The sequence below is a fragment of the Sus scrofa genome, chromosome 12, assembly GCF_054392235.1.
Source record: "Sus scrofa isolate SSC_HxYL_T2T_F1_AM1 chromosome 12, Sscrofa_HxYL_maternal_Yorkshire_Landrace_v2.0, whole genome shotgun sequence".
Taxonomy (NCBI): Eukaryota; Metazoa; Chordata; class Mammalia; order Artiodactyla; family Suidae; genus Sus; species Sus scrofa.
This window is the reverse complement of record NC_139394.1, coordinates 41,897,905-41,920,864: the sequence shown is the minus strand read 5'-3', so window position 1 is coordinate 41,920,864 and position 22,960 is coordinate 41,897,905. Positions and strand designations below refer to the sequence as shown.

General features: G+C 41.5%; 2 protein-coding genes across 5 annotated transcripts in view; one reads left to right on the top strand and one right to left on the bottom strand.

The window, feature by feature from the left end:
- LOC146398219 (uncharacterized) overlaps nucleotides 1–19,492 on the bottom strand; it is a 63,866-nt gene extending 44,374 nt beyond the window's left edge. For both annotated transcript variants that reach the window (XM_084985055.1, XM_084985056.1), the window contains exon 1: nucleotides 18,827–19,492. In XM_084985055.1, coding sequence (XP_084841181.1) covers nucleotides 18,968–19,492 — 525 coding nt within the window. In that variant the 3' untranslated portion in view covers nucleotides 18,827–18,967. The remainder of the gene's footprint in view (nucleotides 1–18,826) is intronic.
- Nucleotides 19,417–22,960, top strand: part of PPM1D (protein phosphatase, Mg2+/Mn2+ dependent 1D) — a 50,554-nt gene continuing 47,010 nt past the window's right edge. For all 3 annotated transcript variants that reach the window (XR_014821305.1, XM_084985054.1, XM_005669013.4), the window contains exon 1: nucleotides 19,417–20,103. Coding sequence is in view for 2 of the 3 variants with exons in the window: in XM_084985054.1 (XP_084841180.1) it covers nucleotides 19,632–20,103 (472 nt within the window). In the remaining variant the exon portion in view is untranslated. The remainder of the gene's footprint in view (nucleotides 20,104–22,960) is intronic.

Genomic DNA, 22,960 nt, shown 5'->3' with positions numbered 1-22,960 from the left:
ACTGGAACTGAGCCACATCTGTGACATATACTGCAGCTTTCAGCAATACTGGATCCTTAACCAATCAAGCAAGGCCAAGGATCAAACCTGCATCCTCACAGAGACAACATTGGGTTCTTTAAACTGAGCCACAATGGGAAGCCTGAGAACTTCTTTTAAATACAGAAAAATCTAGAGAATAATAAAATGAACATCTGTGTCCTCACTACCAAGGATTGAAAATTAACTTTTTTGTCATACTTTTTGGCTCTGTTTTTGGTTATATTTTAAACAAAAGAAGTAAAAATATCATAGCTGAATTCCCCCCCCCCCTTTTTGGCTGCATCTGCACCATGTGGAATTCCTGAGCCAGGGATCCAACCCGTGCCACAGTTGAAGACTTTGTCACAGCTGCAGCACTGCTGTATTTTTTTTTTTTTTTTCCTGTCCTGCAGAATATGGAGTTCCCAGGCCAGGGATCAGATCCGAGCCACAGTTGCATCCAAAGCTGTAGCTGTGGCATCTTGGGAGCACCAGTCCTATTGTGCTACAGCAGGAACTCTGTAATTATGGATTTTTAACCCCCTGCACTCCACAGTAGCCCTATCATAGGCGAATTTGACATTCCTTTATCTCTCTCTATGCACCCCAAAGTCCTATTATGCATCTCCTTTCCCCGAAGGTAATCACTACCAGGATATGTTTCTATTTTTCCAGTATACTTTTTTAGATGTCAGACATGTTAAATTACTTTATATTTTCTATATATTACACAAATTATGCTACTTTGGCAATATAAAGCATTGCCTTGGAGTTTCCCAGTGGCCTAGTAGTTAAGGATCCAGCGTTGTCACTGCTATGGCTTGGGCTGGATCCCTGGCCTGGGAAATTCCATGTACAGCAGGTGCGACCAAAAAAAGAGTATTGGATGGAACTAGAGAATCTCATACTGAGTGAAATGAGCCAGAAAGACAAAGACAAATACCATATGATATCACTTATAACTGGAATCTAATATCCAGCACAAATGAACATCTCCTCAGAAAAGAAAATCATGGACTTGGAGAAGAGACTTGTGGTTGCCTGATGGGAGGGGGAGGGAGTGGGAGGGATCGGGAGCTTGGGCTTATCAGACACAACCTAGAATAGATTTATAAGGAGATCCTGCTGAATAGCATTGAGAACTATGTCTAGATACTCATGTCGCAACAGAAGAAAGGGTGGGGGAAAAAACTGTAACTGCAATGTATACATCTAAGGATGACCTGACCCCCTTGCTGTACAGTGGGAAAATAATAATAAAAAAAAAAAAAAAAAGAGTATTGCCTTAAGTGTGTTTAAATTTGTATAAACAATATGCTATGGCCATTTCAATTTATTTTCATTTAACATCATTCATTTTATATCTTGTAACATTATTATTTTTTTGGCCTCACCAAAGGCATGTGTAAGTTCCTCGGTCAGGGATAGAACCTACACCACAGTAGTGACCCAAGCCACAGCAGTGACAATGCTGGATCCTTAACCTGCTGAGCCACCAGGAAACTCCTCTAGTCCACTTTTGATGGATGTTTTCAGTTTTTGCTATTGCAGACAATGGTGCAATGTTTTCCTGTAAGTTTGTAAAATATCACCTTCATTACCCACAAAAACTGGCTTTGATGAATTACATATTTTTGTATACCAAGGCTTTTGAAACAAAAAAGTTGAATATATAACTTTTTTTTTCTCTAACATCACCTGCCTGAGGCATAAGCTCAAAGTGAACTTATGACTTTATGAATTAAGGAAGGGCCTGGAGGTAATAGGAATAGTTCTGGGAGTATAAAATTAGTAATCACAAAAATCAATTTCCTGCTACACACAAGTCAATAAATAAAGTCTTAGGTCTTCCCTGGTGGTCTAGTGGTTAGAATTCTGCACTTCCAGCACTGCAGCCTGGGTTCAATCCCTGGTCTGGGAACTGAGATCCTACATCAAGCCACTGCACATCATGGCAAAAAAAAAAAAAAAAAAAAGCCCAGTATATAAAAACTGTAATTTGAATTAGTATGTAAGCAAAAACTAGGACATATCAAAAAGGAACACAAAGAAGCAGAAATCTCAGAACAAACCAAATGCAATGAAAGCAATACTGCAACACAGAAGAATGCAGGACGGTTCAGAGCCCAAATAAGACCAACCATACTAGTTACTGGCCATCTCCAGCTCTCTGTGGAGGAGGAACAGGAGATTTCTATTTTTGTCAATGAAGATTCTTTATGTTGCAAATGAGGAAAAATTCAAGGCAAAGTGGTTTCATTAAAAGGGAAACTGAGAACCTGAGGACCCCCCCCCCCCACTGTTGGTGGGTCCAGGGATAATTACATCATTCAAAGATTAAATAATATCGCCAGGACCTAGCTCCCAGATCTTCTTCCTCTGAGTGTTAAGCTTCATATTCAGACTGGTTCTGAATGGCTGCAGCAGTCACCAAATCCTTGGGTAAAAGTTTCTTGCAGTGGTTCCATTATTAGGGAGAAGCTTTTCTCTCCCAGAAGCCCCAGCAAATGTGTCCTCATATCTCACCAGCTTCTGATCAGGCTATGAATTCATTAATGGGACAGAATACACTGAACAGCTTAACCCCAATCTGGGATCCCTCCTAGAGCTGGTGTTGGGACTAGTGCTACCCAATGAGATAGCTTGAGAGTCAGGGAGAGAGAAGAAAATCACTGTATAATTTTACCAAAAGAAAGGTGGGTGGATGCTGAACAGGAAAAAAAAAAATCTACTCTTAGAGTATTATATTTAATTTCATTTTTAGTTTATTGTATGTAGGTAAGCAGAGTAAGCTATACTATTCTCATTACAAAGACAGTATCAGTCATTTTTCTTTCTGTTCTAGGGCCACACCCACGGAACATGGAGGTTCCCAGGCTAGGGGTCTAATTGGAGCTGTAACTGCCGGCCACAGCAATGCCAGATCCTTTTTTTTTTTTGTCTTTTTGCCATTTCTTGGGCCACTCCCTTAGCATATGGAGATTCCCAGGCTAGGGGTTGAATCAGAGCTGTAGCCACTGGCCTATACCGCAGCCACAGCAATGTGGGATCTGAGCCGAGTCTGCAACCTACATCACAGCTCAAGGGAACGCCGGAACCTTAACCCACTGAGCAAGGCCAGGGATCGAACCCACAACCTCATGGTTCCTAGTCGGATTCGTTAGCCACTGCGCTACGATGGGAACTCCTCAGTCATTTTCTATGAGTTCACTTCTTTACCTCACTTTTCATGAAAGCCCTTCCAAGAATGACTACAAAATAGAAGCTCTTTCTACCAATCACCACCCAAATGATTTACGGGATTAATCAGTGCTCTCCTTTGCCTCTAAAAAAAAAAAAAGACACTGAGGCCGAATGCATGCTGAATCTCTGGGACTAGATTTTGATTCTCTGATACATCCAGACACTACTGCTCCCACTCGTTGAGTCAATGCTGGTTCAGAAACCTGTTTTTTCCAGTTGTTCTTGTTTAATTACATACTTAATTAAACGTTGCATAACATGTTGAAATATGAGTGGAAGAAAAATAAAGTCCTCTGTGTGAAAATTAAATTGAATGGTTTACTCCAACCAAGATTACTCTACCCAGCAAGGCTCTCGTTCAGATTTGAAGGAGAAATCAAAACCTTCACAGATAAGCAAAAGCTGAGAGAATTCAGCAACACTAAACCAGCCTTACAACAAATACTAAAGGAACTTCTATAGGCAGAAAAGAACAAGAGAAGAAGGAAAGGAAAAAGAGCAGCAAAAACAAATCCAAAGTAATTAATAAAATGGCAATAAGAACATACATATCAATAATTACCTTAAATGTGAATGGACTAAACACCCCAGCCAAAAGACACAGACTGGCTGAATGGATACAAAAACAAGACCCATATATATGCTGTCTTCAAGAGACCCACTTCATTTCTAGGGACACATACAAATTGAAAGTCAGAGGATGGAAGAAAATATTTCATGCAAACGGGGCTCAAAAGAAAGCTGGAGGAGTTCCCGTCATGGCGCAGTGGTTAACGAATCCGACTAGGAACCATGAGGTTGCGGGTTCCGTCCCTGCCCTTGCTCAGTGGGTTAATGATCCGGCCTTGCCATAAGCTGTGGTGTAGGTTGCAGACGCAGCTCGGATCCAGTGTTGCTGTGGCTCTGGCGTAGGCCAGTGGCTACAGCTCTGATTCGACCCCTAGTCTGGGAACCTCCATATGCCGTGGGAGCGGCCCAAAGAAATAGCAAAAAGACAAAAAAAAAAAAAAAAAAAAAAAGCTGGATAGCAATACTCATATCAGACAAAATAGACTTTAAAATGAAGAATATTTTAAGGGACAAGAAAGGACATTACATAATGATCAAAGGATCAATCCAAGAAATGATATAAAAATTTTAAATATCTACACACCCAACACAGGTTCACCACCATATATAAGGCAACTGCTAACAACCTTAAAAGGAGAAATCAACAATAACACTATCATAGTGGGGGACTTTAACACCCCACTTACAGCAATGGACAGATCAACCAGACAGAAAATCAATAAGGAAACACAGGCCCAGAATGAAGCATTAAATCAGATGGACTTAATAGATATTTATAGGACATTTCATCCAAAAGCAATAGAATACACATTCTTCTCAAGTGCACATGGAACATTCTCTAAGATTGATCATATCCTGGGCTACAAATCCAACCTCAGTAACTTTAAAAAAATTGAAATCATATCAAGCATCTTTTCAGACCACAACGCTATAAGACTGGAAATCAACAACAAGAAAAAAACTGCAAAAAACACAAACACGTGGAGACTCAACAACATGCTACTAAACAACCAATGGATCACTGAAGAAATCAAAGAGGAAATTAAAAAATACCTAGCAGCAAATGACAACAAAGATACGACACTCCAAAACCTATGGGATGCAGCAAAAGCTGTTCTAAGAGGAAAGTTTATAACAATACAAGCCCACCTCAGGAAACAAGAAAAAGCCCAAATAAACAAGCTAACTTTACATCTAAAGCAGCTCAAGAGTGAAGAACAGACAAGACCTAAAGTGAGTAGAAGGAAAGAAATCATAAAGATCAGAGCAGAAATCAATGAAATAGAAACAAAGAAAACCATAGAAAAGATCAATAAAACGAAAAGCTTGTTCTTTGAAAAGATCAACAAAATTGATAAACCCCTAGCCATACTTATCAAGGAAAAAAAAGAGGGGACTCAAATCAATAAAATTAGAAATGAAAAAGGAGAAGTAACAACGGACATCAAAGAAATACAGAGGATCATAAGAGACTACTATATGCAACTACATGCCAATAAAATGGAAAACCTAGAAGAAATGGACAAATTCTTAGAAAAGTACAATTTTCCAAGACTAAACCAAGATGAAATAGAAAAGATGAATGGACCCATCACAAGAACTGAAATTGAAACTGTGATTAAAAAACTTCCAACAAACAAAAGTCCAGGACCAGATAGCTTCACAGGAGAATTCTATCAAACATTTAGAGAAGAGCTAACACCTCTCCTTCTGAAACTATTTCAAAAAATTGCAGAGGAAGGGATACTCCCAAACTCATTCTATGAGGCCACCATCACCCTGGTACCAAAACCAGACAAAGACGCTACAAAAAAAGAAAACTGTAGGCCAATTCACTGATGAACATCGATGCAAAAATCCTCAACAAAATACTAGCAAACTGCATCCAACAATACATTAAAAGGAATGTACATCACGATCAAGTGGGATTTATCCCAGGGATGCAAGGGTTCTTCAATATCCGCAAATCCATCAGAGTGATACACCACATTAAAAAACTGAAGAATAAAAACCATATGATCCTCTCAATAGATGCAGAAAAAGCCTTTGACAAAATGCAACACCCATTTCTGATAAAAACCCTTCAGAAAGTGGGCATAACGGGAACCTACCTCAACATGATAAAGGCCATATATGACAAACCGACAGCAAACATCATTCTCAAAGGTGAAAAGCTGAAAGAATTCCTGCTGAGATCAGGAACAAGACAAGGATGTCTGCTCTCACCACTACTATTCAACATAGTTCTGGAAGTCCTAGCCACAGTAATCAAAGAAGTAAAAGAAATAAAAGGAATCCAAATTGGAAAGAAAGAAGTAAAACTATTGCTATTTGCGGATGACATGATACCATACCTAGAGAATCCTAAAGACTATACCAGAAAACTGTTAGAGCTCATCCACGAATTTGGCAAAGTCACAGGATACAAAATCAATACACAGAAATCAACAGCGTTTCTATATACTAACAATGAAAAAGCAGAAAAGGAAATTAGGGAAGCAATCCTGCTTACCATCACATCCAAGAGAATAAAATACCTAGGAGTAAACTACCTAAAGAAACAAAAGACCTATACTCTGAAAACTACAAGCCACTGATGAAAGAAATCAAAGATGACACAAATAGATGGAAAGATATACCATGCTCGTGGATTGGAAGAGTTAATATTATCAAAATGACTATACTACCTAAGGCAATCTACAGATTCAAGGCAATCCCTATCAAATTACCAAGGACATTCTTCACAGAACTTGAACAATTTTTTTTTTTTTTTTTTTTTGTCTTTTGGTCTTTTTTGCTGCTGTTGTTGTTGTTGCTATTTCTTGGGCCGCTCCCGCGGCATATGGAGGTTCCCAGGCTAGGGGTCTAATCAGACCTGTAGCCGCCGGCCTACGCCAGAGCCACAGCAACGCGGGATCCGAGCCTCGTCTGCAACCTACACCGCAGCTCACGGCAACGCCGGATCGTTAACCCACTGAGCAAGGGCAGGGATCGAACCCGCAACCTCATGGTTCCTAGTCGGATTCGTTAACCACTGCGCCACGACAGGAACTCCTGAACAAAATATTTTAAAGTTTGTTTGGAAGCACAAAAGACCCAGAATAGCCAAAGACATCCTGAAAAAGAAAAATGGAGCTGGAGGAATCAGGCTCCCGGACTTCAGACTATACTACAAAGCAACAGTCATCAAAACTGCATGGTAATGGCACAAAGACAGATATATAGATCAGTGGAACAGGATAGAAAGCCCAGAATTAAACCCACACACCTAAAGCCAACTAATCTATGACAAAGAAGGCAAGAATATACAATGGAGAAAGGACAGCTCGTTCAATAAGTGGTGCTGGGAAAACTGGACAGCCACATGGAAAAGAATGAAATTAGAACACTCCCTAACACCACACACAAAAATAAACTCCAAATGGATTAAAGACCTAGATATAAGACCAGACACTATCAAACTCCTAGAGGAAAACATAGGCCAAACCCTCTCTGATATAAACAACAGCAACATCTTCTCAGATCCACCTCTCAGAGTGTTGACAATAAAAAGAAAAATAAACAAATGGGATCTAATCAAACTTCAAAGTTTCTGCACAGCAAAGGAAACCCTAAAAAACACAAAAAGACAACCCACAGAATGGGAGAAAATCTTTGCAAGTGAATCAACTAACAAGGGATTAATCTCCCAAATTTATAAACTTCTGCAGCTCCATACCAAAAAAAAAAAAAAAAAAAAAACAAGCCTATCAAAAAATGGGCAGAAGATCTAAACAGACAATTCTCCAAAGAAGGCATACAGATGGCCAAGAAACACATGAAAAGATGTTCAACGTCACTCATTATTAGAGAGATGCAAATCAAAACCACTCTGAGTTACTACCTTACACCAGCCAGAATGGCCATCAACCAAAAGTCTACAAACAATAAGTGCTGGAGAAGGTGTGGAGAAAAAGGAACCCTATTACACTGTTGGTGGGATTGTAAATTGGTGCAACCACTGTGGAAAGCAGTATGGAGATTCCTCAGAAAACTAAAAATAGAATTACCATTTGATCCAGCAATCCCACTCCTGGGCATCTATCCAGAGAAAACCACGACTCGCAAAGACACATGTACTCCAATGTTCATTGCAGCACTATTTACAATAGCCAAGACATGGAAACAACCTAAATGTTCATCGACAGAGGAGTGGATCCAGAAAATGTGGTACATATACACAATGGAATATTACTCAGCCATTAAAAAGAATGAAACACCAGTATTTTTTGCAACATGGATGGACCTAGAAACTATCATGCTAAGTGAAGTCAGCCATACAATGAGACACCAACATCAAATGCTTTCACTGACATGTGGAATCTGAAAAAAGGACAGACGGAACTTCTTTGCAGAACAGATGCTGACTCACAGACATTGAAAAACTTATGGTCTCTGGAGGAGACAGTTTGGGATGTGCCTGGGCTGTGGGATGGAAATCCTGTGAAATCAGATTGTTATGATCATTATACAACTACAGATGTGATAAATTTATTTGAGTAATTAAAAAAATTAAAAAAAATAAATTGAATGATTTAGAAAGATGTGATAAAGGCAAATCAATTGTAAAATAAATGGCTGTGAATTAGGTGTGAGTGAGAGAGACTACTGTAAAGGATGGGTGGTGGGTTGGGTAAGTCATAAAACACAGCAGGATTCTGCATTCAGAGCACTCAGTATCAGTTTTTATGTTCTTGTTCCACTTTAAAGAAATCAAAACTGGAGTTCCTGTCATGGTGCAGCTGAAACGAATCTGACTAGGAACCATGAGGTTGCGGATTCGACCCCCAGCCTCGCCCAGTGGGTTAAAGATCCAGCATTGCCCTGAGCTGTGGTGTAGGTCAAAGACACGGCTCAGATCTGGTGTGGCTGTGGCTGTGGTGTAGGCTGGCAGCTAGCTGTAGCTCAGGTGGTTAGACCCTTAGCCTGGGAACTTCCATATGTCACAGGAGCAGCCCTATAAGAAAAGAAAAAAGAAAGTCAAAACTGAAAGTCATCAGTGATACACTGTTGATGTGGTTTATGGGAGAAGGAGGGATGCTGAACTCCAAACAGTGGACTCATATTCAAAGTAAAGGCCTTGGCCCTACATCAAAAGATTGGCAAATGAATAGATGTGAATGTAAGTTAAAATGTTTAAAGTACATATGAATATGTGTGGTGAAAGCTATAAATTAAGCACAGAGGTCAATGAGCAAGAGAAATGGAATTGAATTTGATAATTAGTAGATAAGAGGTTGACGGTTCAGGAAGGAAAAGAGGATGGAGGGCAGATTATAGGAGAGTAAAGTGAAAAATAATACTGAGAAAACCTAATCAAGAAGCTTAATAGAAATAAGTCATCAGGAGTTCCCATCGTGGTGCAGTGGTTAACGAATCCAACTAGGAACCATGAGGTTGGGGGTTCAATCCCTGACCTTGCTCTGTGGGTTGGGAATCCGGCGTTGCCGTGAGCTGTGGTGTAGGTCGCAGACTCGGCTCGGATCCCGTGGTGCTGTGGCGCTGGCGTAGGCTGGCAGCCTCAGCTCCGATTCGACCCCTAGTCTGGGACCCTCCATACGCCATGGGAGCGGCCCAAAAAATGGCAAAAAGACAAAAAAAAAAAAAAAAAAAGAAAAGAAATAAGTCATCAATAACAATGAGAAGAGCTAACATTTATTGAGTGCTTACTGTATGCAGGTACTATCCTAGACATTTTCTATACACTATTTTTTGATGTTGTTTTTATTTTTTTGTCTTTTTTTTTTTGGTCTTTTCTAGGGCTGCACCCAAGGCATATGGAGGTTCCCAGTCTAGGGGTCTAATCGGAACTGTAGCTGCCAGCCTACGCCAGAGTCACAGCAACACGGGATCCGAGCTCCTATTTTTTATTTTTTTATTTATTTTTATTTTTATTTTATTTTTTTGTCTTTTTGCCATTTCTAGGGCCGCTTTTTCTTCTGCGTTTCCTAACAGTCACAGATCAAGTGTTTTTCTCATTATTCATATTTGAATGAGGATAAGTCTAGATCAGCAAACTACCGCTCCTGGGCCATATCTGGCCAGCCACCTGTTTTGTTTTTACAGCCCACAAGCTAAAAATGTTAAAACATTTTCAATGATTACATTTTTTTTTTTTTTTTTGGCTTTTTGCTATTTCTTTGGGCTGCTCCCGAGGCATATGGAGGTTCCCAGGCTAGGGGTCGAATCGGAGCTGTATCCACCAGCCTACGCCAGAGCCACAGCAACTCTGGATCCGAGCCACGTCTGCAACCTGCACCCCAGCTCACGGCAACGCGGGATCCTTAACCCACTGAGCAAGGGCAGGGACCGAACCTGCAACCTCATGGTTCCTAGTCGGATTGGTTAACCACTGTGCCACGACGGGAACTCCCTATTTTTTGTTTTTTTTTAAAAAATGATTTTAATTATTACCATTATAGTTGATTTCACTACTTTTTTTTTACAACAGAGGAGATAGTATGAAGTAACTTGCACCAAGTTAGTGAGAAAGTGGAATTGATTTTTTTGTTAAAGCATATGCTGGAAGAAAAAAAAAAACAGGATTTTTCTGATAAGAGAACATCCCAGGAGAAAAAAAATAAAAGCATTAAATCTAAAGCAAATTGTAAGTATTAAGTGTTCTGTTCTTGCTACTTAGCCAATATTAATTTAAAAATACAAGCTTCCTTTCTCTAAAATAGGTGATCTAATAGGTTACTTTTATACCACCTCTCACTGGTCAGAATGGCTATCATTAAAAAAAAATCTTTAAATAGGAGTTCCCATTGTGGTGCAGTGGTTAAGGAATCCAACTAGGAACCATGAGGTTGCGAGTTCAATCCCTGACCTTGCTGAGTGGGTTGGGGATCCAGCGCTGCCGTGAGCTGTGGTGTAGGTCGTGGCCGCGGCTCGGATCCTGCCTTGCTGTGGCTCTGATCCCGTGTTGCTGTGGCTCTGGCGTAGGCCGGCAGCTACAGGTCTGATTAGACCCCTAGCCTGGGAACCTCTATATGCCATGGGAGCAGCCCAAGAAATGGCAAAAAGACAAAAAAATAAAATAATACTACTAATAATAAATCTGTGCAGAAAATGGAACATTCCTACACTGTTGGTAGGAATGTAAATTGGTGCAGCCACTATGGAAAAAAGTGTGGAGCTTCCTCAACAGACTAAAAAGAGTTGCCATATGATCCTGAAATCCCACATAACTGGAAAAAACTAAAATTTGAAAAGATACATGTACCACAACGTTCACTGTCGTACTGTTTACAATAGCCAAGACCTGGAAGCAAGGTAAACATCCAGTGACAAAAAAAAAAAAAAAAAAAAAAAGAGTTCCCTTTGTGGCTCAGTGTGGTTCAGCAGTTAACGAACCTGATTAGCATCCATAAGGATGTGGGTTTGATCCCTGGCCTGGCTCGGTGGGTTCAGTGGGTTAGGGTTAAGTGGGTTGCTCTGAGCTGTGATGTAGGTCGAAAATGCGGCTTGGATCCTGCATTGCTGTGGCTCTGGTGTAGGCCGGTGGCTACAGCTCCGATTCAACCCTAGCCTGGGAACCTCCATATGCTGAGGGAATAGCCCTAAAAAGACAAATTTTTTTTTAAATGTCCATTGACAGAGGAATGAATAAAGGACATGTGGTACCTATACACAATGGCATACAACTCTTGGACATAAAAAAGAATTAAATAATGCCATTTGTAGCAACATGGATGAACCTAGAGATTATCACACTAAGTCAAGAAAGTCAGAAAGAGAAAGACAAATACCATATGATATCACTTACGTATGAAATCTGAAATATGACACAAATGAACTTATCTACAAAACAGAAACAAACTCACATGGAGAACAGACGTGTGGTTGCCAAGGGGGAGGTGGTTTGGGGGGAGATAAAGTGGGAGACTGGGATGGGCAGATGTAAGTTATTATATATAGAATGGATCAACACGGTCCTACTGTGTAGCACAGGGAAAATATTCAATATCTTGTGATAAACAATAATGGAAACGAATATGAAAAAGAATGTATGTGTGTGACTCTATATATATGTAAAAAAACAAATCACTTTGCTGTACAGTAGAAATTAACGCCACATTGTAAATCAACTATACTTCAATAAATAAATTTTTAAAAAGTTTATCTTTAAAAGTCAGTTCGGAAGTCCCTTGTTTTTTTGGCCGCACCCACGGCACGTGTAAATTCTGGGGCTAGGGATCAAAACCCGAGCCACAGCAGTGACAACACTGGATCCTTAACCTGCGCTGTGCCACTAAGGGAACGCCCTGAAGTCCCTTCTAAGTTCCAAGTCCCACAGACTAGATGGAAGAAAAAAACGGTGAAAAAAAAACTTATGCTTTATAGTTCCGTTTGGCACAGCAGAGGCAGTGAGTATTCTAAAATAATCTGCTCCTACCCTATCTCAGAAACCAAAATTATGGCATTCCCGCGCAACGGAAATGAATCCGACTAGGAACGATGAGGTTTTTTATCCCTGGCCTCGCTCAGTGGGTTAAAGATCCAGCATTGCCATGAGCTGTGGTGTAGGTCGCAGATGCGGCTTGGATCTGCTGTTGCTGTGGCTGTGGTGTAGGCCGGCAGCAACAGCTCCGATTCGACCCCTAGCCTGGGAACCTCCATATGCTGCGGGTGCAGCCCTAAAAAGACAAAAAAAAAAAAAAGAAAAAAAAAGAAAAAAAAGAAAGAAAGAAAGAAAGAAAAGAAAAAAAAAGAAACAAAAATTGTGACATTAGCATCTAAAAATGAATGTGATCTTTAAATTTTATTAGTTTCTATCTTAAAGGTGGTCTTCTCTGATTTTGTCTCTAATTTTGAAGGGCACACTATTTGGAGCTTAAAACCTCAAACAGAAGCATAGTAAACAATACTGCTGAGTACAACTAATAGTACACAGTACTTCAAGGAAAAAAATGCCTTTCCCAAATTACTTAGCCATATAACTTCTGTTTAACTTTTCAGAAAATGATAAAAATGGAAATTTTCATCAAGGAAAAGCATTAATAAATTCAAAAGTAGGCTAGTTCTCTTTAGAAAAAGAGCCTAAGTATGTAAGTAGAACTATCTAAAGAGAAAAGGTATGAATATTCTTTCCACACTAATGACCAAAACCAGCTATCTGCAGAAAACATGACAGATTGAATTTCCATGGCTAATTAAGAACACATACAGGTTTGACACCTTTGGGACTCTGGCAGCAGTGCTTCTAATTTTGTGTCTCCTACCAATTTACTTTTGCACAAGATGAATGTGACAGCGGCAGCCAGATTAGACTGATTATTTTGCTAAATACTGAGTTGCAAAAACAACAGGGTCAGAGTAAAGGCAAGGTTATAGAATTTAACCTCTTGAGACACATTATCCTCACAAGTCTAAGTACACAGAGTGGCTCTAATAGATGAGCAATGAACTATACTAAGTAGATGCTACTATTTACCTGCCATAGGAAGAAACAACAGCAAATTAATTATAGTCTTATTTTTCTTCTAAGATTAATCCTTGTAGTATATGTTTAACATTTTGAACTCAATAATTAGAAGCAAAATATGACTCCCAAATCAACAAATTAGTGAATAAGAATAGTTACATTAAGGAGTTCCCTGGTGGCTCAGTTGGTTAAGGATCCAGCATTGTTACCAATGTGGCTTGGGTTGCTGATATGGTGCAGGTTTGGTCTGGCCAACTTCTGCTGTGTGTGCAGTGTGCAGCCAAAAAAAAAAAATTAGATGAACTGAAATAGCTCCAAGAGTATATAAAAACTTATTATTTAATAATGGGAGTGTCACTAACCGATAGATCAAAAAATGGGTCATTTTATAAAAGACATTGGAAAACAACTATTCGAAAGAAACTCAAATCCATTTCATGCCAAGATAATTCCAAATAAACTTGAATATAAAAACACATTTTAACCACAAAGATACTAGAAGAAAACATGAAAATTTACTCCTATTTCACGGATCTCAGAAACGAAAAGGATATTTTAAGCATAACACCACTGGAAACGTAAGAAAGAAAAGTTAAAGATGGAGTTCCTTTATGGTGCAGTAGATTAAGGATCCAGCATTGTCACTGTAGTGGCTTGGGTCAAAGAAAAAGTTCAAGAGGCACTTTAGCACAGTCTATCCCATATTTTCTTCTAGCATTTAAAAAATATATATATATTGGAGTTCCCGTCGTGGCGCAGTGGTTAACAAATCTGACTAGGAACCATGAGGTTGCGGGTTCGGTCCCTGCCCTTGCTCAGTGGGTTATGGATCTGGTGTTGCCATGAGCTGTGGTGTAGGCTGCAGACGCGGCTCGGATCCCGTGTTGCTGTGGCTCTGGCGTAGGCCAGTGGCTACAGCTCTGATTCGACCCCTAGCCTGGGAACCTCCATATGCCGAGGGAGCAGCCCAAAGAAATAGCAAAAAGACAAAAAAAAAAAAAAATATATATATATATATATATATAAATTTACTATTATGAACAATGCTGCTACAAAAATCCTTATAAATGTACCTTTTGCAAAAGTGCCTATATAATAAGTTATTAGCAGTGGAACTTCTAGGTCAAAAGATATATGTAGTTTAAATTTCAGTTGATACGGACTGAAACTAGAAATAAATTAATGGTTAATTAGAGTGCGTGTCTCTACACCTTTCCCAGCTCTATATATGATCAAACTTTGCCAATCTGAAAAGTAAAAAAAATCTCATTTCTTCTTGCACTTTTATATATTTTCCCTTAATTTAGGACTTTAGTCCACCTGCCATTTTATTTTAGAACTGGCCTGTATTAAGGACTTCACCTTTTTACTCCTTTCTTGTTTTTTTTTAGGGCTGTGCCTTTAGCATATGGAGGTTCCCAGGCTAGGGGTCCAGAACAAACTACAGCTACTGGTCTACACCACAGCCATAGCAACACCAGATCTCAACCAGATCTGAGCCAAGTCTGTGACCTACACCACAGCTCACAGCCATGCCGGATCCTTAACCCACTGAGCGAGGCCAGGAATCAAACCTATGTCCTTGTGGTTACTAGTCAGATTCGTTTCAACTGAGCCAGGACAAGAACTCCTTTTTTCCATTTCAAGGATAGCAAGTTGTCCCAACAAAGAGATAGCCAGGTGTCCTAACATCAGTTAATGAATAATCAGTCTTTCCCTCAATTGTTTGAAATGTCATATCCATCTCATTCTCCTTTAAAATATATATATTGATCCTCTTACGAACTCTCTCTGTTCTGTGTTATTGTCTATTGGTCAATTTGCCATTTCTCTGCCACTCTCAACTTTATAAAATATTCCAATATTTGCAGGACCACTAACCATCTTAATATTCTTCTTTTTCAATAACATTTTGACTATTCCTATCCATTTCCTCTTCTGGACACATTTTATTTTATTTTATTTTATTTGGCTGTGCTCACAACATGTATAAGTTCCCGGGCCAGGGATTAAACCTGAGTTACAGCAGCAACTCAAGCGGCTGCAGTGACAGCACTAGACCCTTAACCTGCTGTGCCACAAGGGAACTTCCTCATTCACGGTTTTGAAAGATTAGATAGAAAGCTAGTGGGGAAAAGATTGCAGAGGTCCAAGAGTGAAAGAGAGGAGACTAATCTAGTGATCCAAGTCGTACGTAATAGTGGCTTGGAATGGAATGGTAATGGTGGACATAGTGAAAAGTGGTGGGTTCAGTACCGATATTGAAGATTTAGTCAAAAGGATGTGCAGATGAACTAGAAGGATTGGAATGGGTTGGGGATCTAGGAGGGTGGAGATGGAGGAAAGAGAGAATCAAAATACTCCTGTTTGGTGGTTTGAACAGCATGGGAATGGCCATGTTTACTGATATGGGTAAGACTGAGGGAGGAGGAGACATGAAGAAGAAATTAAGAGTTTGTTACGGCCATGTTAAGTAGAAATGGCCATTAGACACCTATGTGGAACTGTCAAGTGTCAGTTGCATACAGAGTCTGGGACTCTGGTAGAGTTTAGATTGGAGATATAAATTTGCGAGTCATCAGCGAGTAGTTTTTAGAGCTTTGGCCCTGGATGATATTACCTGGGAAGAGTGTATAGGAAAAGAAAAAGCCCTGGGCACGCCCAACATGACAAAGCCCTGGGCACTCCCAACCACCTGAGGTCTAGCTGGGGATAAATCAGCAAAGGAAAGTGAAAAGGGGTGATCAATCAATGAGGTAGGAAGAAATGAAGAATGGTGTGGTCTCTTTTCAGCCAAGAGAACAAAATTTTGAGAAGGAAGCAATGGTTTGACTTGCTACTAAGTTTCAGGAAGGAAATAGTGGTTCCACTGGCTGCATCAGTTGGAATAGAAGTTCCTAAGAACAGAAAAATCATCATTAGCTTTGGAAGCAGAGAGGTCTGGTTATGTCCTAAAAATAGTCTTAGCAGCATTACAGGGATGGCACTTGATTAGAATGGGTTAAGGAGAAGTTATGAGGTAGGAATTGGAAGTAGAATCTAGAGAGAGGCTTGGGGCAAGGGTTTGACCCCTGGCCTGGCACCTTCTGCAAGCCATGGGTGTGGGGGGAGGAGGCGGAGAAACCAGGACACGTTTTTACAAAGATGGAAATGACTTGGTGGAAAAAGAGAAATTGATGAATTGATGAGGTAGGACCAAAAAAAGAAAAAAAAAAAAAAAGATACCTGGTGGAGTAAAGATCTCAATAGAGGAAAGAGAAATGAGAACACAATAGAGGGATTGCTCTTAATGGTAGCAAGGCCATGTCACCATGAAGAGGAAGATGAAGAGCTGAGAAGCCAGGGTATTGGACAGAAAATGTGGATAACATTTTGAAAAATAAAGTGGCTAAGAAGCGACAAGAATAGTGGAAGACAAGAGCTCCTGTCCTGACTCCGGAAACGAATCTGACTAGTATCCATGAGGAGAAGGTTCGATCCCTGGCCTCCCTCAGTGGGTTAAAGATCCAGCATTGCTGTGAGCTGTAGTGTAGGTAGAAGACACAGCTGGGATCCCCAGTTGCCGTGGCTGTTGGGTAGGCCGGCGGCCACAGCTCCCATTCCACCCCTAGCTTGGGAACCTCCATGTGCCATAGGTGCGGCCCTAAAAAGACAAACAAAACAAAACAAAACAAAAAGCATAGTGGAAGCAAATTAGACAGTGAGCCAGGAACAAATGAAGGGGGTGTTACAGTATCTTGGTGTTGTGGCAGTTGTCACTAATTTTAAAAGAGCTTAGGTTGAAGTTCCCATTGTGGCACAGTGGTTAACGAATCTGACTAGGTACTGTTTAGGGTTCGATCCCTGACCTTGCTCAGTAGGTGAAGGATCCGGCGTTTGCTGTGGCTGTGGTGTAGGCCGGTGGCTACAGCTCCAATTCGACTCCTAGCCTGGGAACCTCCATATGCCGAGGGAGCGGTCCAAGAAATGGCAAAAAGAAAAAAAAAAGAGAGAGAGAGCTTAGATTTTTGAAGGAGGAAGGAAGGGAAATGATTTGTAGGCAATATGAGACGGTTCGAAGATAAGAATATCTGTTGAGAGGAAAAATAATCTACTTGAAAAGTTGTAAGGGAGGTAGTTTTGCTAGGCAATCAACCAGTTTTCGGTTGGAACAGGAAGCTGATGGGAACATTTAGAGAAGAGTGAAAAACAAAGAGGAAATGGCTGATAACAGATGTTGAAACCTAAAGGGTGGAGAGAAATGGTTAGGATGACTGGTGAAGAGCAGGGTACTGAATCAAGAGAGTAGCATGGAGATGCTAATCAGGGTAATGATGGATGACCCTGAGGCTACTGATTGTGACTGAGGGAAAAGGATTATAGAGAATGAAGTAATGATCCCTTTGTAATCTCTACAAGGGGAAGGGAAGTTGGGTAAACTATTTAAGAGGAATAATATAGAGCTACATAAACTGTTCTTTTTGGCAGGTCTTGTGTTATGGAGATTATTGGATTAGAATTGCTAATATTTCACCTTTTTTTGCATTTAGTATAAAATGTTGTCTATAGATTTCCTTCTAGTGTTATAATTACTAGGTTTTGATAACAGGATTATGATCACCTTTCAAAACAAGCTGGGATTTTTTCCAAGTGTTTTTACACTCTGGAACCATCTGGTCTGGTGCATTTTAACATAGGGCTTATCTTTGATTACATTTTTAATTTAATGGATCTATTCAGATTTTCTCCATTTCGGGGTGATTTTACTTCTTTTATTGGGAGGATTTTTTTTTCTAGTTGTATTTCTTGTGCCAGATGTCAAAAAAATGAGCATGGAGTTCCCCTCCTGGCGCAGTGGTTAACGAATCTGACTAGGAACCATGAGGTTGCAGGTTCGGTCCCTGCCCTTGCTCATTGGGTTAACGATCTGGCCTTGCGTGAGCTGTGGTGTAGGTTGTAGACGTGGCTCAGATCCTGCGTTGCTGTGGCTCTGGCGTAGGCTGGTGGCTACGGCTCCGATTAGACCCCTAGCCTGGGAACCTCCATATGCCGCGGGAGCGGCCCAAGAAATAGCAAAAAGACAAAAAAAAAAAAAAAGAGAGAGAGCAGTTTTTTTCCCTATTCCCAGTTCAGTACCAGGAGCATTTCATTTGGAAATTTCTAAGGCTGTACAGGAAGGGGCACACAGCAGAGGTGATGGTGAAGTGGCCGAAAACTGAAAAAGTGAACTTTAATTTGACTCACAGGAACATTTGCTGTTGATAACAAACTGACCTGCCAACTCTGAGGCTTATTTTAATGCCGTCGAAATCCGGGCAAAGGTTTTAGGGCTTAGATTGCAACCCATGGGAGAAGAGGAGAGACGATAACCAAGGTCTTGGAGCACTCGAGCGCTGGGCAGTTTTTGTAACCTATTTTCAAGTGGTCTGTTCAAGTGATTCCGCCGAAGGACTAAAATGCTGCATCCAGGGCTCATCGGGGAAAGTACTACTTTTAGCAAAAGCTGAAAAGAACTTAAAACATAAGCCGTTTAAGTGTCCGACATACCTAGTTTATGTGAAACGAGACCGTGCAGCCAATGGTGGAAATTTCCCGTGTTTTCTTAACACAAAGTGGATTTCCTTTCACAACTCCCAGTCGGATCCATCCCACCCAAGTCCAGTTCGACAGTGCCACGCTTTTCCCAGCCTATTCACAAACCACCTTCCAAACTGAGGTTTCCCGCCACTTCAAGAAATGGAAGGTTTTTCTCTCTAGATTCTTCACACTCGTGCGAGGCCCGAGCCTACACGGCTTTTCCCACCAGGCAAGCAACGCAACGCCCTGGGCAGCAGGCTGCAATTCGACCGCGGGGACGGAGCAAAAAGGTGACAGAGAAGGCGCTAGATAAGCGTTTAGCACCCGCCGAAAAGCCGGAGGACGAAACCGCCCACTGCAAAGCGAAAGCCAGCCGGGTAGCGCGCTGGCTTCGCGCCCGCGCAGGGAGGAGGGAGTGCGGCCGTTGTAGGGAGAAGGGAGGGGCGGAGGGCGTGTTCGCCCCCAACTCGACTCCGGATTGGTCGGCCCCAGAGAGCCGAGTGACGTCAGCCGGGGAGAACGTCCGATTTGTGTGGTGGGCGCGGGCAGGCGGGGGAGGTGCATTGCGCAGGCGCAGCTGCTAGGCTCCGCTTGCCCGGGCGCTCCGGCCCAGCTCTCGCGGACAAGTCCCGACATCGCGCCCCCCCACCTCCGGGACCGCCCCCTCCCCCTTCTCGGCGTCGTCGAAGATAAACAATAGTTGGCCGGCTAGCGCCGAGTGTCTCCCGCCGCTCGGCGGGCTGCGTGGGACCGGCGGGATCTCGGCCAGCCGGCCATGGCGGGGCTGTACTCACTGGGAGTGAGCGTCTTCTCCGACCAGGGCGGGAGGAAGTACATGGAGGACGTTACTCAGATCGTGGTGGAGCCCGAGCCGACAACTGAAGAAAAGCCCTCGCCGCGGCGGTCGCTTTCTCAGCCGTCGCCCCCGCAGCGGACACCGCCGGCCCTTCCTGGAGGCGAAGTCTCGGGGAAAGGCCCAGCGGTGGCAGCCCGAGAAGCTCGCGACGCTCCGCCGGACGCCGGGGCCTCGCCAGCTCCCGGCCGCTGCTGCCGCCGCCGTTCCTCGGTGGCCTTTTTCGCCGTGTGCGACGGGCACGGCGGGCGGGAGGCGGCACAGTTTGCCCGGGAGCACTTGTGGGGTTTCATCAAAAAACAGAAGGGCTTCACCTCGTCCGAGCCGGCGAAGGTGTGCGCTGCCATCCGCAAGGGCTTCCTTGCTTGTCACCTCGCCATGTGGAAGAAATTGGGTAAGTTCCCCGGCTTATTTGGCGCCCGCCTCTTTTTCAGGAGACTGTAGCGCCAGGTTGGGGGCCGTAGCTGCAGCACTGCAGGTCCCCACAACGAGAGCGCTCTCAGTGTCCATCGGTGGGAGTGAAGACTCTTCTAGGTGGAGGTCCGGGCAAACAAAGTAGCTTTGGGCAGGACAGGATTACTGTCTCTGTGCAAACGCTCCACGTTTTATTTACACCCCCCATCCCCGCCAAGGATCAGTGGGGGAGCGGTCCTCTCCCTTCGCGATTTCACTTTGGTGGCGGCCAGCGAAAACATGTTTGAAACCTGGCGCCAGATTTGGCCAAAAGATTCATTGAAGACACGGTGCTGCCTGAAACACGCAAAGGAAGCGGGAGATGGCAAAAATTAGAGCGTTTCCTTCGAATTTGTCACAATTTTGCTTTTGAAAGACTCGGTTGTCTCCTACGGGCGGTGTCAGTCCTCCAAAATTGACCCCTGGTGGCTGGTAGTTAGAGTAAACTGTTAGGCTAACAAGTTATCCGGCGACCTAAAGGCTTGGAAGGAATTTCGTGTGTGTGGTGGTCATCAAGTGTTTCTAGGATCTTTATGCTTGTACTGCTCATGAAAACCAGCGCCGAATGCATTCTTACCGCCTAAATTGATCCTACGTTAAGAATACGTGTTAAATTCAGCTAGGGCTTTTTTAAAGTGCACTTTTTTTTTTTTTTTTTGCTGAAGTTGCTATTAGCTAATTGCTGTCAGATAGTTCTCAGCAGTTCCTAGTTAAAAGTTCTTTGTAGCTAAATTGTAGCTGCTCGTCAAAGTAGCAAGAGATAAGGAATTGCTGATATGCTAAAAGGAATTAGAGACCTTAATTTCTAAAAGTTTGGTTTAGTTGCAGTTTCATCTAAGCCTTAAATGTTTTCTAAAGCAGCCATTGTTTCTGTACCTAACATAAGTTGAGTTATAGTTGCTTACCCATTGCTGTGAATGAATGGCATAAATTATTTTTTAGAGGAAAAAATGATACTGTGTGTCATTAAAAAAAATCCTCTTGTTTATATGGTGGCATAGTGTTGCTTTATTTCCAGAAGAGAGACATAGAGTGTAAAGATTGGTCAAATACAAAACATTTTTAAAAAGGTATTCTGATGGAGTTGTAGACTAGGCTCTTTCAGAGTCTGTTTTCTATTTGCCTGGCTTTCTGCCAAGAATTATTTGATTGACTCATAGCATAACCAGTCCGCCTGTGGGAGGCTGTTTTCCATCCAATCCCAGAGGTCCCTATTATGGATTTGTTTTGTTTTTGTGTAGGCAGAGCAGAGCTGAAAGCACTGCAGTATATTCCAGAAATATGTCATTTCATTGCTTGCAGGGCAAGTAGGAGGGACAGCAAGACAAGATAGAGGAAGATTAGACACAAAGTACTACTTGGAATTCTGTTTATTTTGCAGTACAGTTGAAACAGCATGAATTTGCCACATGTTTTCACCAAAAGGATCCAAGTATAAACCCTTTTACTTGAGCATTTTTTAATAAAGCAGAAACCATGCTTTATTAATGAATGTCTGTGTTTTATTTATTTATTTATTTATTTTTGAATGTGTATTTTTTTTTAACATAATTCTTGTGCCAAGATTTCACTCCTTTGAGGCATGGGTTTAGAGCCTTATGCACCAAATGTTAAAGTTTGCTTTGTTCCACAGTTAATCTCATACTCTATCCGCAAAACTTGAATTAAGGAAAAAGAGTACGCTGAGTATATGGAAGTCCTGACAAAGGAAACTTCCTATGTCAAGTTTCCACTTTTGTAGTTCTCATTGGGTTATAGTAGTGTTTCTCAAACTTTTTGCTCTCGTAAATTTGTACTGAAAGGACTTAGAACCCTAAAGAGCTTTTGTTTGTGTGGGCTATATCTATCATATTTACTGTATGAGAAGTTAAAAATTGAGAAATTAAAGTTATTAATCTATTAAAAATAAACATATATGTTGACATATTTTTAAGTGAAAAATTACTTTTTTCCCCCAAATAAGAAAATTTGAAATAAATATTCTCATACCTGTTTCTGCATTCATTCACTCTCTTATGCTGTGTTGTCTGGTGACGTATGTAAGTGAAAAGGCAGACTTGCAAACGTATGTAGTAGGAAAAGGGAGGAATTGTTTGTATTTTCAGATGATTGTGATATTCCATACCAAATTGGTAGCTTCTTAAGGTTACTCAAAATAGAATCTGAAACCTTATCCATTGAACTTCTGCATTTTGACATTAAGAGCCATTGGTCTCTTGCACCTTGAATCAGTCTTTTACCCAGTTGTGATTTTGTGACATGGTGCCATTCATTAGGAATTTGGAAAATAATGGTTCACTGAATTATGCATATCTTTCAAGTATAGATGCATTTTATTTTATTTTTTTAATTATTATTATTATTATTTTTTGTCTTTTTGTCTCATCTAGGGCTGCACCTGACGCATATGGAGATTCCCAGGCTAGGGGTCTAATCGGAGCTGTAGCCACCAGCCTACACCAGAGCAACACCAGATCCGAGCCCAGGCTACGACCTACACCACAGCTCATGGCAACCCCAGATCCTTAACCCACTGAGCAGGCCAGGGGTCAAACCCACAATCCCGAGGTTCCTAGTTGGATTCATTAACCACTGAGCCACGGCGGGAACTCCTGATGCATTTATCATATGATATTAAAGCATCACATTTGTTAATATCACTGATCTCATCAGAAATTTAAGACTAGGAAGCTATCAAGTTCATCGTAGTGGATATACAAAGTCTTAAATATGAGGGCTTTTTTTGGCCTCCAGCATATGGAAGTTCCTGGGGCAGGGATCAATTCTGAGCTGCAGCC